This window comes from Lissotriton helveticus, chromosome 5_1 (genome assembly GCF_964261635.1).
Source record: "Lissotriton helveticus chromosome 5_1, aLisHel1.1, whole genome shotgun sequence".
Taxonomy (NCBI): Eukaryota; Metazoa; Chordata; class Amphibia; order Caudata; family Salamandridae; genus Lissotriton; species Lissotriton helveticus.
Genome location: NC_136065.1, coordinates 1,737,969,519 through 1,737,989,017, shown reverse-complemented (window position 1 = coordinate 1,737,989,017; position 19,499 = coordinate 1,737,969,519). Strand labels below are relative to the sequence as shown.

General features: G+C 45.7%; 1 protein-coding gene across 1 annotated transcript in view; it reads right to left on the bottom strand.

Annotated features, from left to right (window-relative positions):
• Positions 1-16,939, bottom strand: part of ZNF281 (zinc finger protein 281) — a 56,356-nt gene extending 39,417 nt beyond the window's left edge. Inside the window, exon 1 of the mRNA XM_078645021.1 lies at positions 16,159-16,939. Within this exon, the coding sequence (XP_078501147.1) occupies positions 16,159-16,641 (483 nt within the window). The 5' untranslated portion in view covers positions 16,642-16,939. The remainder of the gene's footprint in view (positions 1-16,158) is intronic.
• Between the last annotated feature and the right edge of the window lie 2,560 nt (positions 16,940-19,499).

Genomic DNA, 19,499 nt, shown 5'->3' with positions numbered 1-19,499 from the left:
TCTTTTGTGCATGGCTCTTTGAGTTTTACACATGTTAGGGGTAGAGATACAAAAAGTCAGTTCAACTAAAAATTTGTCTGACCAAGCTATGGGTGTAGGGGTGGAGGTGCTGGATGACTCGATATTAGTAAAAATTGGATCCAACATATGGCCTCCAATGTGGGTAGGACCTTTAACTAATTGGAAGAGCTGGAAGGCGGCTAGATCAGCAATCAAAGTGCAAATCGTTGGATCGTGCTCCAGCTCAAAATGAAAATTAAGGTCGCCCAGAATGCTAAAATTAGCTGACCCCATGGCAAATGCTTCTACGATCTCCAGGAGAGAAATATTAAACCCGCACATAGGTCCAGGGGGCCTGTATATTAATAACCCTGAGAAGGCCCTTCAGGCCAAAGCGATATCCTACACTTACCGTAAATTGTGCAACAATATGCCAAACACTTTTCACCTCCTGCGAGATAAATGGCAGACTGACGTCGGTACCCTAGATGATGTAGACTGGCAGTCAGCATTGATGTCCCCACGCGAATCAGCCATCAATCATAGATTCAGATTAATACAGCTAAAAAATATTGCACAGAACATACATGTCTGGTCCCCTTCTAGCCAGAATAGGCCGACGCCCATCTGACCTCTGCCTCCGGCATTGTGGCCTAACAGGTACCTTCTATCATATACTGTGGGAATGCCCAGCGGTCCAAAACCTTTGGAATCGCGCCGCCCAGAAAATGATTAATGCTCTAGGGAAACCGGTCCCTCTGATCCCCAAATGTGCTCTTCTTAATGTATGGGACCCTACGGATTTAACTGCAATCGAACAGCGATGGGCGGCCCTAAGCTTCCTCTTATTGAAGCGTGAAATAGCCATGCAGTGGGGTTCACCACACAAACCGCTCTTGATTGGATGGGTATCTGCAATGGACGTGTGCATGCTGTCTGAAAAATCGGTTTACAAAACTAGGGGATGACCCGGAGCCTGGGACAAGAAATGGGGTCGATGGAATGCCTATAGGGGCGAATTGTGTACTTCCCCCATCAGCAGATATGGAAATGACCAGGCCTACCATCCCTCAGTGATTGCTGCTGTGCTGTACGTGCTCTATGACGAGATTACTGGCGGCGATTGTTTAGATAAACATTTCCTCTGCTTCGAACAATAACGTTTGTTTAAAAAAAGAAAAACCACAGACCTATAAACTATCCGGAACACGAATTTGACTACTCTGTGTACACCCTGCTTTCCCACGCCGCCGGACCTCCGGGATGTCGGCTGAAGGGCTGTGTTACTCTGCCAATGATACTAGGTGACTGTACATAACGCAGCCGGCCCATGAGGTTGTAGGCTCTATGCTGTGTCAATTCATGATTGTGCAATAAAGGTCTTTGGGGAAAAAAAAAATAAAAAAAAATAACCCTGAGAAGGTGAAGTGAGTGTTGACAGTGATGTTAAAATGTCCACATTCACCCCCTTTCAAGTTAATCTTCTCAAAAAGGCAGGAGTAGGCCAGTCTAGTAATCACAGCAATGCCGCCCCCTCTAGACGCCCTATTTATCAAAGTGATCGAATATTCAGGTGGAAGTGCTAAGTTTGAAATAGTCATCAGATCGTCACTCATCCATGTTTCCGTAAGGAAAAGGATATCCGGGGATTCATCCACTATGAGATCAAATATTTCCGCATGGTGCTTCGGTAACAATCTTACATTCAGCTGGAGCACCTTTAGTCGTTGCTGTGCAGGAGATGTACCAAGAGCTCCTATAGTAGTAGGAGTAGGGAGACAATTGATCACAAATACACGTTACCAGGCCACTCATGGGATCAAAGGGGACCAAACAACCCTGGAGCTTAGAGGGGCGCAGACTAAGCAACTTATCTCTTGAGTAGACTCCCTTTCCTGGTAGATCTACACCAGCATCTCTGGCGAGAGGCGCTGGACTGGCGCAGACGGGCTTGCCTTTGGCGCGCCACCGACGCGCCCGTCCGCTGCGCGGACGAGGTCCAATGCACATTTATGGGGCGTGGGGAGGACGGGAAGATGAACAACTGGTCCGCAACCCTCCGAGTTCCCCCAAGATGGCGGCTTGCCCCTCTCCAGTCCGGCGTCAGCAAGTAGTCTGCTGCGCGAGGACCAGGGATCGGGACGCAGTGGAGCTAGGGCAGATCAGCCCTCAGAACGCAATGCAGGTAGAAATGCGCTAGTGCACTTTACCGATTTAAAAATACAGCAATTTAAAATTTGAGGATTTCAACATACAGTCTCCCAGCTTCCGCCTCAGGAGCGTTTCAACACAGGATATGCACAGAGACACCAAGTGTGACCCCAGAACCGTCTGAAAAGCATTCTCTGAATGCACCCACCCAACCCCAATACACTAAAACCTGTTTGGGAGTTGGTTACACCTCCCTTTGACAGGAAACCTATTGTCCAGGCCTCCCCTGCCGGAGTTTCGCCCAGCAGCAGGAGGTCAGACCCACGTCTGTTGCATCCATTTTGTGTTGCCAGGGCTCCTTAAACCAATTACCGGTTAGACCAGTGTGTACATGTCTCTCCCTCTAGAAGGGTGGAATTCTACCCCGCAAGAACGGGGGGAAGCGGGGGGGAAGGATTCCAAAGTGTTATGACACCAGACACAACATGTTTTCATGCAGACATTCCAAAGTTAGCATTAACCACGAGGTTATAATGCACTTAAGAGTATATGGTCTGGCTGCATCACAGAATAGCTACAGAGAAGTGATTCTGAAAGCTGCAGAGGGCTCCTGCTCATGCATGGGCACCCTCTCACACAAAACCAAGCACTATGCCTTCAGGATTGTCAAGGCCTGCCATAGGAGTGACTTATAGGTTTATATGTGTCAGTGATATAAGGTAAATATAGGTAACCTATATCTTAGTGAGGGGTGCCTGCACTGCCTTACCCAGGCTGCGGTGCCATTTTGGAAGGCTTCCCAGGGGTGGCATAATACATGCTTCAGCCCCTGGTAGGCCTCTGGGGTACCTATGCCCTTAGTACCCAAGGTACCATATACTAGGTACTCACAAGGGTAACCCAGTAACCAATCTGGAGTGTACCTAATGTACATGCAATCAATTTAGAGAGGAAGCGGCTAGGGTCCTGGTTAGCAGGGCCACAGCCAGACTAAAGTCGAAAAACAGTGAAACACCAGCAAAAAGTGGGGGTAACCATAGTAAGCAGATCGTACTCTCCTACACAAAGCAAGCTGGACTACAGGAAAATCCTCTAACCCAGGATCACAAAAACTCACAAGGCTACAGACCATTCAGAACCCACAGTCTTCAATGGGGACAGTTCCCTCAGCAATCCATTTACCGATCGCGGACAGCAATTACCTGGGCGATTTTTGGAATACTTATCCCCTGACGGTGGTTCCTTTTTTCATGGTAATTGAAGAGACATTGACCCCATTGATTGATGTCTATACATAGGAGTTTCTCACTTCATTTAGAAAACAATCTGAGTGCACACCACAACTCTTGCTGGCGCTCACTTCGATCTTGATTCACTCCCACACCATTACATTTAATACCCACCACATGAGTACCGCTACACTTGGGTGCTTCCAAATAACATATATAAACAGAGGGGAGAGTAAGGGTGATTCGACCTGTAGGTCAAGTAGGAACTCCTGGTCCTCTTGGGTATATTAATTTAAACAAAAGAAGGAGTAACCACTAGGGGTACTTAATACCTGTATAATTATTACGGTAATATGGGTTGCATGCCCTGCGACCCAGTCCTTTGTCCTTTGAAGACCCCTCACTCACCAACCTAGTTGGTGACATGCTTCATCATCGGGGTCCCACCCGGACGGCCGAATGCCATCCAGGTGTGCTGCGACACCTGATTACAGTGGAGCGGGTTATTCGTTTTTATATGTGATAGGGGTAGAAAAAGTGAGTTTAAAAGTTGTCTCAACACTACCCACTCGAAGACTTTATTCTGGAGTGGTTGGACAACCGTTAAAAATATATATACAATAGTATTTACATGGGGCACCTTTGCCTTATTAGGTAGGCTGTGGTGTCAAAAGAGACGTGTTTAAAATGGAGGGAGGTCTACATGTTTCAGTCTACGTGTCATTATGGAGGTTTTCGTCAGGACCAGTGTAACTTAGGCTGGGTGGTCTACACACGCTAAGGTGTATCCAGACCTAGCCTAAAGTGTAGGTGAAATCACAAACAGGTGATTTCTAAAAAAGGTGTTGCTCTCTGGTTAGGTTGGATTAACAAGCATTTGCAATGCAATAGGTCTCGCATTAGGAAAGTTTGAGCTATTGGTATTGCAAATGACACTTTTTTTATTTATGTGTTGGTATTGAATCAGCCAATCAGCGGCCGCTCTGACCCCAGCAGAGGCTCTGTTTATCTGTCTGCACTTCACCTGTGTCCAAGAGATGACCTTTGAATCTACCGAGTAGACCTAAGCCTTATAATAGCCCTTACTGAGGTGTTTCCCTTTTCCTGATGTCAGGGCGAAGGGGAAGTCAGTGACAGCAAAGTAAACCAGTTTAAGCTATTGGCATTGTAAATGACAATGCCTTTCATTTAGGTTTAAAAAACGAAAACATAAATAAAAGACATTGTCATTTACAATGCCAATAAGTTAAACTTGCGTAAATGCGAGACTTACTGCATTCCAAATGCTTGTTTAGGACTTGTACCCTGGTATACACATAGGCAATTCAAACAGAGAGGTCTGATTCATGGCTCAGCAAGATGAACGCTCCTCACTGAAATTTGCAGATCACAAGATGAAATCTCAGCAAGGCCGCTTTGCCTGTTATCGTTCCGAGGCTGCAATACTGAGGCCTATTAAAGTTGCTAATATTAGCACCAGTTACCTCACTTTGAAACGGCAGTACAGAATCAAACGCCATAATATGTATAAAGATCACAATCAGTGCATGCACTCCAATCCACTCGTATGCAATCTTACTTGCAGTTCCTAAATTCCTACATGTGTTTTATGCCTCTGCTTCTTGGGGAGCCCCTGGAGACTGACAGCCTCGTTCCGCCTCACTGATGATGATCCCTCAGCCTTTGAGGAACGCACTCTCTCCATGGTCTCCAACTTGTGCTCTCCTACCCTCTTTTCAGACATCTTTCTAAGACCTAAGGTGGTTGCACCTAGTGCCTCTCCATGCGGGTGCAAACTTGTCCTCCCATCACTAGCTGTCAGAGCTCAGCGTTTCTCTTCAGAATACTGAAATCCTTCGGCTGATGCCACACTGGTACGTGATGGACTACTGTATGTGGGGCTCTGTTGAGAAGTGCTTTTACTCTGAAATGAAAAAAAAATACAGGAGCCCTTCTGCCCCATTAAACTAACAGGAACGCTGCCGAAAACGCTGCTCTCCTATTAAAAAAAACTGACCATGCTGAGAAGGCACACGGGTATGGTCCCTCCAAAAAGAAATGCACCCTGCTGAGAAGTGCCGGTACTGCCCCACAAAACTAGAGGGAAATGTGTACATTTGCAACAAATAAGGCACGGACAACATCATTTCCTTGTTGTTCATCTTGCACAAAATATCCCAGGAGAAGCTAAAAGTTTAGTATGAAATAAATAAACCCAGAAAGATATTTGCTTGGTAAATCTAGAACCTTTTGAATCATCAGCTAATTGGGTGCCATCTAATTAATGCAAGACGCGGAAAGAGTGATCGAGGGTAAGAGGGGAAATAAAGTGGTAAAAGAGAATAAGAGAAGAGAGAGAGAGCAAGGAGTAAGCCGACAAGAAATGAGTCCTTACCTGCCGCACAGTCTCAGAGGCCATGTCTGTGTCCAGGGGAAAGCAAAAGCACGACATGCATACGTTGAGGGAGCCGAGCCATATGCATGCACATCTTCTGTCCTGCGCGAGATGAGGGTGCCGATGCTGTTGAATATTGGACCAGTTCTTTGTTTTGGTCAGTGTAGTTCAGCACAAGATCTAATGAGCCCTCCACTTAGAGAGTGATTGTAATGCTCACTTGTAGTTTCTCTAGTAAGAAGGGGCTCATTTTCACACTCTGCATACTTGCAGCTGAAACGTATTTTTACCGTGTGCGGTTTCCTGTTCTTTCCACCTTTGGGTTTTGCAGCGGGTGCGGTTTTTAAATTCAAACCACTGATCCGAGATTCAGTGCTGCCGTAATTACTTTCTCTGTAAAAAATGGTTCTTGTGTGCCCTTGTTTATCTTTCTGATACTGAAGCCTTTGTTGTTTAAACAATGTACTAAATGGCAGGATTTCAGCCTGTAGGACTGGCTTGCAAAGCAGGCTTTAAAGCTGAGAGTTCAGCAAACAGAACAGAGCCTGAACAATTAATACTTTATTAAACCAGCCCTGCGCTACCATCAGCTTTTCGCCGGCCGTGGAGGAGTGGGAGGGCGGGGGCTGCCTGCGCATGCGCGCCACGCCTCAGTTAAGTTTCGTTTTCAGGTCGGAGCGCGAGCGCGATCCCGGAGAAGAGAAGTGCCGCATGAAGTCCCGGGTCCCAGGAGGGGGCCCGGGTGAAGACAAGCGTGGAGACTGCGGGCCCCCATGCCTATGGGGAGAGCTCCGCTTTTTGGAAGAGTGCCGGAGGACCTCGAGTGCTCTGCGGGGCTCCCTGAAGAGATGGTGCGACGAGTCCGTCTCCGGTGAGTTAAAGGGAGGGGAGGGAGGAGCTGTGTGCCGTGTGCCTGTATGTGTGCTGTGTGCCGTGTGCCTGTATGTGTGTGCCTGCGTGTGCATGCGCTCGCCTGTGTGTGTGTGTGTGTGTGCGTGCATGCAGAGGGGTGGGGGCTGCCTGTGTCTGTGTGTGAGGGCTGTGAGTTACTCTGCGCATGCGCAGATCAGACGCGCGCTCACGCGGTGAAAACTGTAAAGCGCGTGTCAGATTGGTGTCCTCAAAACGATATACGGGCAGCATTAGGTCTGAAGCAGACACCTCAATGCTCACGCATTGAGAGTACGTCTGCTCGACCTAAAAACTCGAAGCACGCTGATTTAGGGCTTCATGAGCTCCGCGACCCTGCTCGTACGTGCAGCCGCTATTTGCGGCTTCAAGAAATCTGGCAGTTTAGCCTAGCAGCGGTTCTGTCCGGAGCTCCGTGGGAGTACAGAACTGCTGCTAGGCTAAACTGCCAGATTTCTTGAAGCCACAAATAGCCGGAGAGCAACACCTTTTTCAGAAATCACCTGTTTGTGATTTCACCTACACTTTAGGCTAGGTCTGGATACACCTTAGCGTGTGTCACCACCCAGCCTAAGTTACACTGGTCCTGACGAAAACCTCCATAATGACACGTAGGCTGAAACATGTAGACCTCCCTCCATTTTAAACACGTCTCTTTTGACACCACAGCCTACCTAATAAGGCAAAGGTGCCCCATGTAAATACTATTGTATATATATTTTTAACGGTTGTCCAACCACTCCAGAATAAAGTCTTCGAGTGGGTAGTGTTGAGACAACTTTTAAACTCACTTTTTCTACCCCTATCACATATAAAAACGAATAACCCGCTCCACTGTAATCAGGTGTCGCAGCACACCTGGATGGCATTCGGCCGTCCGGGTGGGACCCCGATGATGAAGCATGTCACCAACTAGGTTGGTGAGTGAGGGGTCTTCAAAGGACAAAGGACTGTCCCATACTGGGTCGCAGGGCATGCAACCCATAATACCGTAATAATTATACAGGTATTAAGTACCCCTAGTGGTTACTCCTTTTGTTTAAATTTTTTTTTTGCTTCCAAATAACTCCCTTCGTCCTGATGACCCGTTATAATGAACTTTTTGGGTTTGAAGCGTAGACAAGCGACTAGTGGGCTGCTTTTAATTAGATTTGGGATGTGTTACCCTGTTTCAGAGTGCAATTTAACAACCAGTGTAACCACATTTACAAGTGTTCTATAGCACTTGAAACTCACCTCACTCTTGTTGCGCCATTGCACTGTTGGGAGCACCACATTACCGTAAAATGTCTAAATAGTGATGGTAAACTTTTTTTTTCTTAACAAAAAAATAATAAAAACGGACCTTTTTAGGGCTTGCGCCTTTGGTTGCACTACGCGGCAGTGCTCGCGCAGAGCGAGAGTCCTTTTGTGGAGGGTTCCAAGACGGACCCTGGAATCGCACACACTCGTGCAGGATTCCTTTTGGGCCACGGTATTGGCGTTTGCCTTTTTCAGAAAGACAGCACGCAATAGGCCATAGGCGGTTGCGTTGCTCCGCCCATGGCCTATTGGTGTCTGTTACCCGCACGCCGACATCTGTTTTTAATTAGCGTGCCCAGACACTGGCGCGATAATTGAAAACAGATTGCTCGCTGTAGCGCACGCGCGCACCACTCGCGGGCAGCTTACAAATCTGCTAGTTTTTACTTTATTATGAATAATTTTAGCTGCTCTCTTTTGGGGTATGCCATTAAATATGAAACTGTGTATGTTTTGTATTGCATATCGTATGCCTGTGTTTGACAGACTGACACAATACAGTATTCGGACTCTCCGAGGTGTGTATCCTGGGCGTGGGGATGCGGTCGGCCTTGTCTGATATATAATGCCTTTCAGATGCCACACTTCTCGTCTGCACTCTTTCCTCTTGTTAATGTTAGTCATGTTCTTGTGCCTCATGTAATGGATACGAACGTGCAACCCAGACAGGCAGTGAGATGAGATTTTAAACTTTGACATAGTTCTCTTTTGATGACAAACTTCCCTTCGAACAGTCGCCCCATCGCGTCTAGGTATTCCGAGGACAGGGTTGTAAAGAGGCCTGCACGTGGGCACAAGGGACCCTGAAAGGTTCCCACACTCACAGGACCAGGGGACCTTTATTTGAACGTTGTTATGGGGCTCTAAACAGACCCTACAATCAAACCCATTCCTGTGCAAGTCTCTCAACAAGAAAGGAAACTGTTTATCAGCTGGGTACATCGACTGAAGTCTGACTTCCTGAAAGAGCATCCATATTTTTTTTTAAGTGCAACCTCTGGTGCAGTTCTGTATTTCTGATTACCTGCGAGAGGCAGATTGGGATTGGACACTTCCCAAGCCAACGGAATGACTATCAGAGATGGGTAATAAAAAAAGCTTGTCCAACGCGCCTATACGCGATTCCGTGTGCGCTATAAAACGGATGTAATTACAAGGGGCAACACAAAGCTAACAAAAAATGGCGGGAGGGGGTATGTGTATGCTCCCTTACAAAGAGGAAGACGTAAAAACGCGAGAACTGTTAAACTGTAGGAGTATAACAAGGACTCTAAAGGGGGAGCTGTGCGTAAACTGCAAGTACCCGCATGTGTACTCGAGGCAGAAGGTCTCTGCTTGAGCTGGAGGCGAGGGTCCGGGCGCGCAGTGTCTGGCACTAAATAGGGACGGGGCAGGGGTGGGTCCGGCTCCCACAGGCCACCGAGTGGCAGCGCCCAGTTATCTTCTGCAGTCAGACCACCACCAGCCGAAGCTGGGATGTGTAAACGTCTGCGGATAACTTAAAACAGGTGGGCCAGAGCTGCGTTGCACAGAGACAGCGATAAGCAGCGAGGAACCGGAGGATAAAATCAATAAAAGAAAAAAAACACAGACAATTCTCTGTGAGGGCTGCGATGAATGGGAAAACTTAGAGCTACCTACTTGAAGTTTCTTGTGAAAGGGAGGGCAATGCAGAGGCAGTCAGGCATGAATCATTCTGTTTCCGGTGAGCGTCTTAACACAGCATTCAAGCTCACCCGTAAAGGTGCATTTCCATTATGTGTACTAATAATACTGTGTTTTAGTACCAACATACATACACATTCGGGGTGTGTAATTCTAATGTGTGCTTTCATACTCACACTCAGGAGTGTTATTCTAGTTTGCGCATTGCTTTATTCATGCATACATACACCCCGGTGTGCATTAATACATTCATGCACACTGTTGGGTAATCCCAGTACATTCACATGTTCAGGGTGTTCTATCCACGGAATGCATTTACACATGCACACAACTGGAGTGTATTATGCAAGTCTGCACATTCATTCATACGGCCCCTGCACACACAGAAGGGTACTTCAAATCTATACATACACACGTGCAATTTATTCCATACATACAGGATCGCGTGATGCAATTGCACTGTATAGGATTGTTAACCTATGCATAGCAACATGTGGTATACAGAGCTATGCTAATTTTACTGCAATATGAACAAGCACTGGCAAAAACCACAAGTTCAAGATGTATGTGGTACGATTTTTTCAAGCATGTGTAAGACACATTCAATGAATACAATAACAAGCATTTGCAATGCAATAGGTCTTGCATTTACTCAAGTTGTAGCTATTGACATTGCAAATAACAATGCCTTTTTTTGTTTTTGTTTTTAAAACAAATACAAGGCATTGTCATTTGTAATACCAATAGCTTAAACTCGCGCAAATGCGAGACCTATTGCATTGCAAATGCTTGTTTTTTGTTGTTGTTGCTAAAAAACAATCTTTTTGTGGTTTTATATGGTTGCCAAGGAAGTTGAGGCTGACAGCCCCCCCCCCTTTTAGGGACAATTGCTTTCTTTATAATCATTCCGAACTTGCCAACCAGAATCACTCAACCTTCCATGCTGCACTCACATCACCAAGAAGGAGCTTCACGGGCTACGTATTCACAAACCAGCACAATTCAAAATACTCTCCCACACCTGCAATGCACCACATAAAACTGGCACAGCATACCTCAACAACCGCATCCTATTCTACGAATACTTATATAGCGCAGGCACCCCATCCGCTTTCATATACCTTCCAGATGCTGACTACTTAAATCCCAGGCATACTGAAAACTACATCTGTCGATCAAGTCTTCATTGCTCCTAAAGCATGGAACGACCTGCAGCTACACAGAAGAGCCTCCTACCCACTCTATGAATTCTTTAACCCCTTCGATGCTCATGACGGAACGGTTCCGTCATGAGCGTCGGTTGGCCTGTGCTTATGACGGAACCGTTCAGTCATGAGCCCGTTGGCTCATTAGAACCTTCAGCACAGCGGGAGAATTCGCGCCGCGCTGATGGTGATAAGAAGCTGAAACAACATGGCTTTTCTAGTAGTCCCCTTAGGCCCTATGTTTGGCTAGACTCATACGTGCTCAGCGCCAGGATACCCTTCAGGGTTATGGTGCACTCCACAAATCTGCATAACATCGAACATTTCAGTGATAACTCTGGGATACCGAAATTAAAGTGGAAAGTAGAGTAGGGGAATCAATGGTATGAAAGCCTGCTGAAGTGCGAATGAATATAATCTTTTATCGAGCAACTTAGCCCAAGGGCATCAAGGCGCCTAAGTGTGGAAGTATAAGAATAAAAAGAGAGGCAACTATGATGGGCAAAAGTTAGAGCTATAAAAGCAGGAAATTAAGATTCAAATATGTAGTAAGGCAATTGATACAAATTACTAGAGATTTTGAGCACTGAAACAGAGGACAGCAATTAGCTGCTGTAGCGGAGTCAAAGAAATTGAGATTCTGAGCAGATGTATAGGTGCCTGTGTTAAATGAATGATTAAAGAGAAATGTCAAGTGTGGTGGGTCCCAAGATGAAAGGGTCAGTGATTTAATAGTTATGTTCTAGGTGTCGGATAGTGCACATAAAGGTTGCGCAGTGGGCTAATGTGCCAAAAGCAGGGATTTGCATTGTGATCTGAAATTCATATCCCAGAGGGTCCACTCATCCTTTCAAGTTCGATACAATTATTATCCTTGAGATTTGGTTTAATGAGTAACATCAATTAACTGTCAATAGTGCCAAGAGCTCTGTGGGGGATTACCATGCGTTTCACAAATACACCAGTGAAGCTAAATGGGTAGGAGAGCAAGAGATACGTGCTATGAAGACAGTTTTGATGTCTGAAGTCTTGGAGAAGAAACGTTTTCAGCCAAGATTGGAGTGTGATGGGTGTGTATGGAGAGGAAGGAGTAAGTCAATGGTAGTAAATGAGGAACAGCAGGGATGAAATTCAGAGACAACTAATATTATCATGGACTCCTTGAGATAGTTGCGGACATGGAGTTCGGAAGGGTCTAAAGGTCATTATGAATTTGATTTCTGAGTGAAGGTAGAGCATTTGGGGGCCTATGCACTTAGTAATGAAATTTTGGGGGAGTGCAAGGAATGGTACTGCTAGAGAGACAAAACTGTGACAGTATGGTCTGAGTAGTGAAGTGGTTTAAATGGTGCTTGTAGAGTAAATATGTGTTTACAAGACAATTTGAGCACGAGAGTTGCTAATATGTCAGACAAGTGAGTTTTTTAAAGTTTGGCACTATGCAAGATGCTTCGTTTTAATAACATTACATGGAAAATATACAGACTTTCAGCCAGCCCTCAGCATCCATTGGTCTGTTATGGAGTCATTCACATGTTTCTTCAACCTGCTACAGCTAACAGCATGGCGTGGTGAGTCAGCCCACTTCATCCACTGGCTAACTTCACTGTGAGAGGTGGCATTCTGCCCCTTCCCAAAGAGCACTCCCATACACAAAGCAATACCTTAAAGTGCCACGAATGACACAGAAGAAGGAAGGACCATAAGGTCTGCTCAATTTGAGAAGAGGGAACACTCAGGCAATAGAACGGATAATTAATGAGCCCTGAAGAAGTCCTTCACATAGGACAAAACACGTTGTATACTGTGAAGAGAAGAAAATAAAGATTCAAAGAATAAAGAATTGTGTGAACTACTTCACTTGGTGGAACTGATTTCTTGTGTGTAATGTGTGCGGATCAAATTATCTTTGTAAATGTCTGTTGTGGAGCGTTCTTTCACATCATAGGAAACAAAAAGGGTCCGGTTTCCTTTGATCAATACACCATATGTTAACAAAAACTCCCATAATATACATAAGTGCAGTATTATATCCTCCTTTTTTGTAAATCATTTTGTATTATAAAGTATATCTGGAGGGGTTATGCAGGGTGAATAGATAGGGTACACACTGAGTCCTATCACATGCTGCAAATGACTGGAAGGGACAAAGATCTTCGAGAGCCCACTAGGATATACTGCTGTGTCAGGAAAGGTGGTGAGGCTTTTCATGCTAATCTCAGTGTAGGAATGGAGTGTCTAGTTGACTGGTCATCAATGGTAATGCAAGATTCACACCGGCCAGAACATGATGAGGCAGAGGATGCTGTTAAACTAAGAACATTGTCCACAACTCACCCGACGGCAGCCTTAAATGTCTGGAGATTGTGCCTAATAAAGTTTAGTTGCGGCTGGAGTGAGACTGTTTAATCAACGATTTTTAAATGAAAGTGAAAATTGGAATCTTAGGCACAGAAGATGATTGTTTTGAGGAGGGCTGGGATTCAGCCCGTTTTATGGGGAATGGAAAGGAACCTACGAGTACAGCGGTGTGCAGTATGGTGGCATTGGGAGAGCCTATAGGGTTGCTGGCGGCAACTCTGGTGTGCCTTATTCTAGTTATTTTGCTAATTGAATATTCGTTAATGTCAGTGGATTTTGTACTGAATGTTTTAATGCTCTGTTTACAGCTCTGAAAAGTGTCTTGCTTTTGTTTTGACTCAACTGGCTACAGGTGAGTAAAATGTATCTTTTATGTTATGCTTAGGGTGCTGTGTTGAGTTCACTTATGAGTCTTCACTGCTCAGCCTCTGACTAGAGGTCCCAACATCACATGAATATCCAGTATCCGCTCGTCTGATGACTAGCGGGACTAACAAAAATTAGCGACTAGGAAACATAAGACAAGCAGAGGATGGCAGAGGGAAGCGAGACACTAGTGTGAGAGAAAAGAGCGTGAAAAGGAAGGAAATGGAAAAGCAAGAAGAAGAAAGATGGGAAGGAATAGGGGGTGAAATTAAGAGCATAATGAGAACAGTGATAGCATACTAAGAAATTGATTTCCTTTGGAAGCGATTTGACATTGATCTGGGGATATATGGGCGAGTAAGAATTGTGGAACACACTTGTTCGAGACACAGCTGATTAACAAAAATTAGGGACCATGAAAAAAGCAGCTCACAAGCAAAAAAGCAAGAGGTGTGTATATATGCAGGTCTTGCTATAGCTGGTATGGAACGACTGACGATTTGAAGAGCACCTATAGTATTTGCAAGTGTTAGAGTTACACAATGTACACCAATTTCTAAAACTCTTAGATCACACTAAAAAAGGTCTTCCAAAAATGTGGCGCTTGATGAATTCTGTAGAGATACAAGTCTATCATAGCAGATCTAATTGTGCAGGAGATAGTAGTACCGTGCTTCTGTGGCATTATTAGCAATGCTTATACATTCAACACAAGTGTTAAATGTTCTCCTTTACGAACGGGGAAATCAGGAAAGAATTACATTTTAAAAATGGTTCTTAACTTTGTTGCTGTCATAATGGTATCCAAAATTACATTATCCAGTTGGATTATGCAAAATTAGCTGTATGAAAATGATGACCATTGTAAAGGGGCACTGTCGAATTTGGATTGGCTCCCATCTAACAGTTGGACGTATTCCCAAAGTTCCAAGTGTTTTGGCGTATGTGGACGTGTACCTTTCTGAAGCACGAGTTGAAAAAGAACCCCTCGTGTATTTGGATGTGTTAGACAATGCTGAACAGAACACACTAGATAATTCATGAAATTTAGAAATGCTGAGTAACCACTGCCATTTAGAAAAAGCATTCCGGAATTCATGCCACCGTGCTTTGTGTGAGGGCTATTCAATTTCGTTGAAAGATATATTTAACTTCGATAGGCCAATTAACAAGAATGTTAAATCATTAATTATATACTCAATAGTAAGAGGGTGGATTTGTTGCATCTATAATTCAGGTAAACCTACGGTACCGGTTCAATCGATTGGGTTAAAAAGAAAAATTCTGCCAATACTTGTGCCGTTGTTGTAGGGCAACCACTATCCAGTCTGCTGCTAAGTTACCCCTATGTTAGCTAACAGTGTCAGTGTAATTTTGCAGTGACACTATAGTGTCCAGCGAGTGAAAACCAAATAAGTTGATGCTGTCAAAACTCTATACTTATTTACCAATCATTAAAATCCAAAAGCTGTCATGTAAACGAGAACCACTTTGCCATGTAAGCAGCAAGGAATAAAACCCCTTAGCTGCGGAGTCCATCTATTGTGCACTGATGACCTCCCAGACTGGAACAGACTGCTTCTCCCCTGGCATGCCGTTGGGCTGATAAATGGTTAGTCCTCTCCTGTACGGGGAAAGCCCAAAAAAATTAAGACAGTGGTTTATCTATAGTAAATGAGCAGCACATGTGTACACATTTACACCTCGAAGTCAAAAACAGCAAAGATGCGTTCTTTATAGCATTCGGTTACTGGTGAAGTGGAAGGTCTACGATCGAACACTTTTTGGTGACCTCAACATAATTTGTGAAAACAAGCTTTACCTCTTCCCCCGAATGGAGAAGCTGTGTACAATCAGGGTTTAGTATCCTATGTGGCTACCGTACTTGTACAAAACACATTCTAATCAGCACATGGCACTGTAAACTCCTCATGTCACGCAGGAGGGCAACAAAACAAACCAATAGTAAGCGCCGCAATGGCCAAAAAAAGCGGGTCAGGCCTGCATCTGACAATCACATAATGCCTGTTTCCATCAAAAATCTATTTTGAGCTTTAGGCTTTCAAAGTCAATAGGTACACCTGACGACACCGGCATTTCGCGTTCTTGACGTTTTCAGCATGGAAGAACGCAAGATGTTTAACAATGGACACAAAGCTGCTCGTTGAGAGCTCTTCTGAACGAGTTATAGCAGAGAGTTGCTTTATTTTTGTTACCTGACAGATTTGCTGGGACTGCGCTGATATGTTTAGGGCAGACAGATGCCCTCTCGATCCTCGTATTGAGCTACTCCCTATAATGTATATAATAAGTTGCGTAATTAATACCTACTGGTCCTGGTGTACTTGCTACAGAAGGAAGAGTCACTGTGCAGAATGAGGTGTTTTCCCTACAAAGACCGAGCTGACACTTGCAAAGGGGTGGGGGTAAGGAGCAAGAGTCATTATACTTTGCTACAGTGGAGGATTCGAAACAAAGCCTCGGTTATGAAAGGCATCTTAAAAAAGAAGTGTAAGCGTTCTTATTGCAGACTAGAGTCTGGAGCGTCCGCATCATCAAACATCAGTGGACTCACCTCCTTGTCCAAACTCAGATCTTGTGCCATGTTGTGGTTTCCCACCGTCACCTGCACGATGCCACCTTCCTCCACCTCCTCCTGCGGTGCCCCGCCGCTGAACAGCCGGTAGTGTTGCTCCTGCAAGCTCAGCTGTTCCCGGGCGCGCTGCTCCTGCTGCTCCTGGACCCGTTGCTCCCGAGCGCGCTGGTCCTCACGGGCCTGGGCAAGCTGCTCCCGGTGCTCGTGGGCCAGCTGCCGGGCCTGCTGCTCCTGCTCCCGGGCCAGCTGCTGGCGGAGCTGCTGCAGCCCGCCACCCGCGTCGCCCTCTTGCTTGATGTGCATATAGCCCCCAGGGGGGCTGCGGCGAGGCGGGGAACTGGGCTCCTTCTTCAGGGTCATCTCATCGCAAAGTAGAGCGGACCCCCCCGGGAGGCGGCCGAAGCTGGTGACCGGGGGTAGGTGGCTGAACATCAGCATGCCGGGGGGGAAGGCGGGCTCCATAGCCCGCGCTACCTTGGCCCCCCCTCACCTTGCTCCAGCCCCTAGCGTTGAGATGAGCAGACACAATGGGGCGCCTGGCGGGAGCGCGCTTCTGGGCCCTTGCGCACCATCCCGCGAACAGGTAACAGTCTGTGTGTGCGCTTCTTTCCCCGCGGACGCTCCTTGCCTTCGCGGGTGACGTGGGCCCGGTGCGCGCACACCTCCCTGAAGCCGCCACCGCACCGTTAGAACGACGCCCGGAGCCCCACAATAGAATTAACAATTCCTCCCACCGCGCATGTTCGGCGCGCTGCATGCCGGGACACTATCCGTTTAATCATAGGCATAGACGGCAGACTGTCCTAAATGTAATGGTTTTGGAAAACAGACAGTCTGGCATTCCGCTATATGCATCTGGCATAGATTGACCCAAGAGACATTTTTTTGAAGGCGGCTTTCTTACTTTTAAGATGGGGTATACCTGAAATTAAAGGAAAAGAAGGATACATATTTAAGAAATCAACAATTTAGACGTTCTACTCATTTTAACTAGTTAGTTTGCTCGGCGAGCGCTTTTTTTTTCTTGCAGTCGACTGCTTCGTAATTCAACTGAACCTTGCTTAGATTTTTTTTGAGATTGTAAAGTTTTTTTTGATATTTATAATGTAATTTCGTAAATTTTGCGTAAGATGTGATACACAGCCCGTAATTGTGATTCCAAATGGTGTAACGACGTCGGTACATTTTAGACTGAAATTGGGTCAGATAATAACGATGAGATAAATACAAGCGGAATCGAGAGGAATTTGACTAGACCGCATCTTGTCTGAGGCGGCCATGTCAGGTTGGGAAACATTTAGATTTTTTTTAGATTGCGTTTTTATCCTATTGGCATTTTGTTAGGGAAAGAATTGAGTGACGTCGATGATTAAGATAAACAAAAGATGGTCCTGAAGTCTCACATTCTCCTAGTGAGACGTTTACATTTAGATGCTATTATTGGGTTGAGCGCCAGTTCATAATAGGCTAAATGTCAAAAATGGTGAGAATGCCTCTGTTCAGAGCGATGTGTACAGAGCATCTCATTCTCCAGGGAGCTGCTCGGGGAGAGCCCTTTCACGGATGCCTTCATTTTAACTAGATAGCCGCTGTAGACACAGAGGGTTGACCATCTCTTCAACATCTAGTGAAGAGGCTAAATCTGACTTTTAGTAGGATTATCCAATTAAAGTGAATGGAGAACGATCAGTTGTTTGAGGGTGAGTTTTTTTTTTGGTATGTTTGAAAAGAGGGAGACTCCTGAGTGAAATCCATAGAGCTTTTTGTTTGTGGAAAAAAGTGTCACACGAACCAAATGAGGGTGATTTAAACAGGCACATACATGGCTGTAGCGGTCTAGCTGTTCGTTCCCTGAAGGTTGATTCCCGGAAGCACCTTCTAACTATGCAGGGCACAAGTCGTGAAAAAAGAAGTGGGGGGACGCTGTCACCGGAAGTGACGTCACGTCAGGAAGTGACATCACGAAAGGTGCAGAGGTCCTCGACACAGAGAGGCCAAAGAGTTAAGTCCAGCTGTTTGGCAGGGGGGATGGCGTCCCCCCGGTAAAATAAGTGGGGGACGCCGTCCACCCGCATGGTACCCCGACTCGAGCCCTATAACTATGTATCACTCTCTGGCCAGGCGTGGCCAGAGAGCATAAATAAAGGGGCCGGGTCTCTCGGGACTTCCGGCTCATACCACCATCCACGAGAGCCTGTCGTCATTATATGCGCCTGTTTTTCCTGTATAAGTTCACACCTAAATAGCCCAGTAAATATATGTGTACCCCTGACACCCCTACACTGGCGACGAAGGTGGGATGGCAGATCCCTGAAGAGCGCATTGAAGAATCGGCGCCTACCTGGACATGAGGAAGACCCTACCGAGTGGGAGCCCAGCGGTGAGGAAAATCGTGAGTGGCGGGGCGCCGTTGTCTATGAAAGCCCGGAGGTGAGCAGCGCCAGACACAGCCCCCGCTCCTGGCTGCCGCAGCATTAAAGTGATGGGTCAATATCACAACAGCTTAAACAACTAGAATATTTAACCAGGCGACAACTCAATCAGAAGATGCATGCATCAACTCTGGTGCAATACCACAAGGCAAAGCGCATCTCAAGAGGTTTAAGATTATCAATAAAACCAATGTTGTTTCGTTTCAATTCGAATACCAAATTCATGGATAAATGGTATAGCATTCTCAACAAATGCTCGTTGGATCTCATTTTGTTAATTATTGAGGAACTGTCCAAAACAATAAGGGATCAAGGATGGAAGATAATACCTGGCAAATTAATCTAGAAGGGCTTAATCAAAAACTGGAAAAATATAGTAAGGAACTTCAGGAAGGAAAACTTAGGAAATACAAACGTGATACGATCGACTACAAGTTGAATGAAGTATATACGTGGGCAGACATCTATGCCCGATGGCGATTTGATCAGAGAAAAACCACCACAACTGCTCATTCATCTGAAGAGAGTTTAGTCACAGATAAAGACACCTCAATCAGCAGAGGGCCAGTCCAGATGGGAGCTACAGCTCTCGCTACAAATATTGGTGCAGTAGAGTCTACATCAACCACAAGAAATGTGGCTTTTTTGTTACAGGACCAAAACCAAGGGCTCGCGCCATTACAACAACAAGGAGCAGTCGGAGGGACCACCCGACCCGGCGAGGAAAAGGCAGGAAGATCACTACGGAGTGGGAAGACAGTGGCCTCATAATTAATATATCAACGGTAGAACTTTCACACCAACAACTGAGGGTTCTAAACAAGGGACTGTCATTTGTACCGACCACTACACTCAATGAGATTGAGACAGAGGTAGCCCTCTATCGGT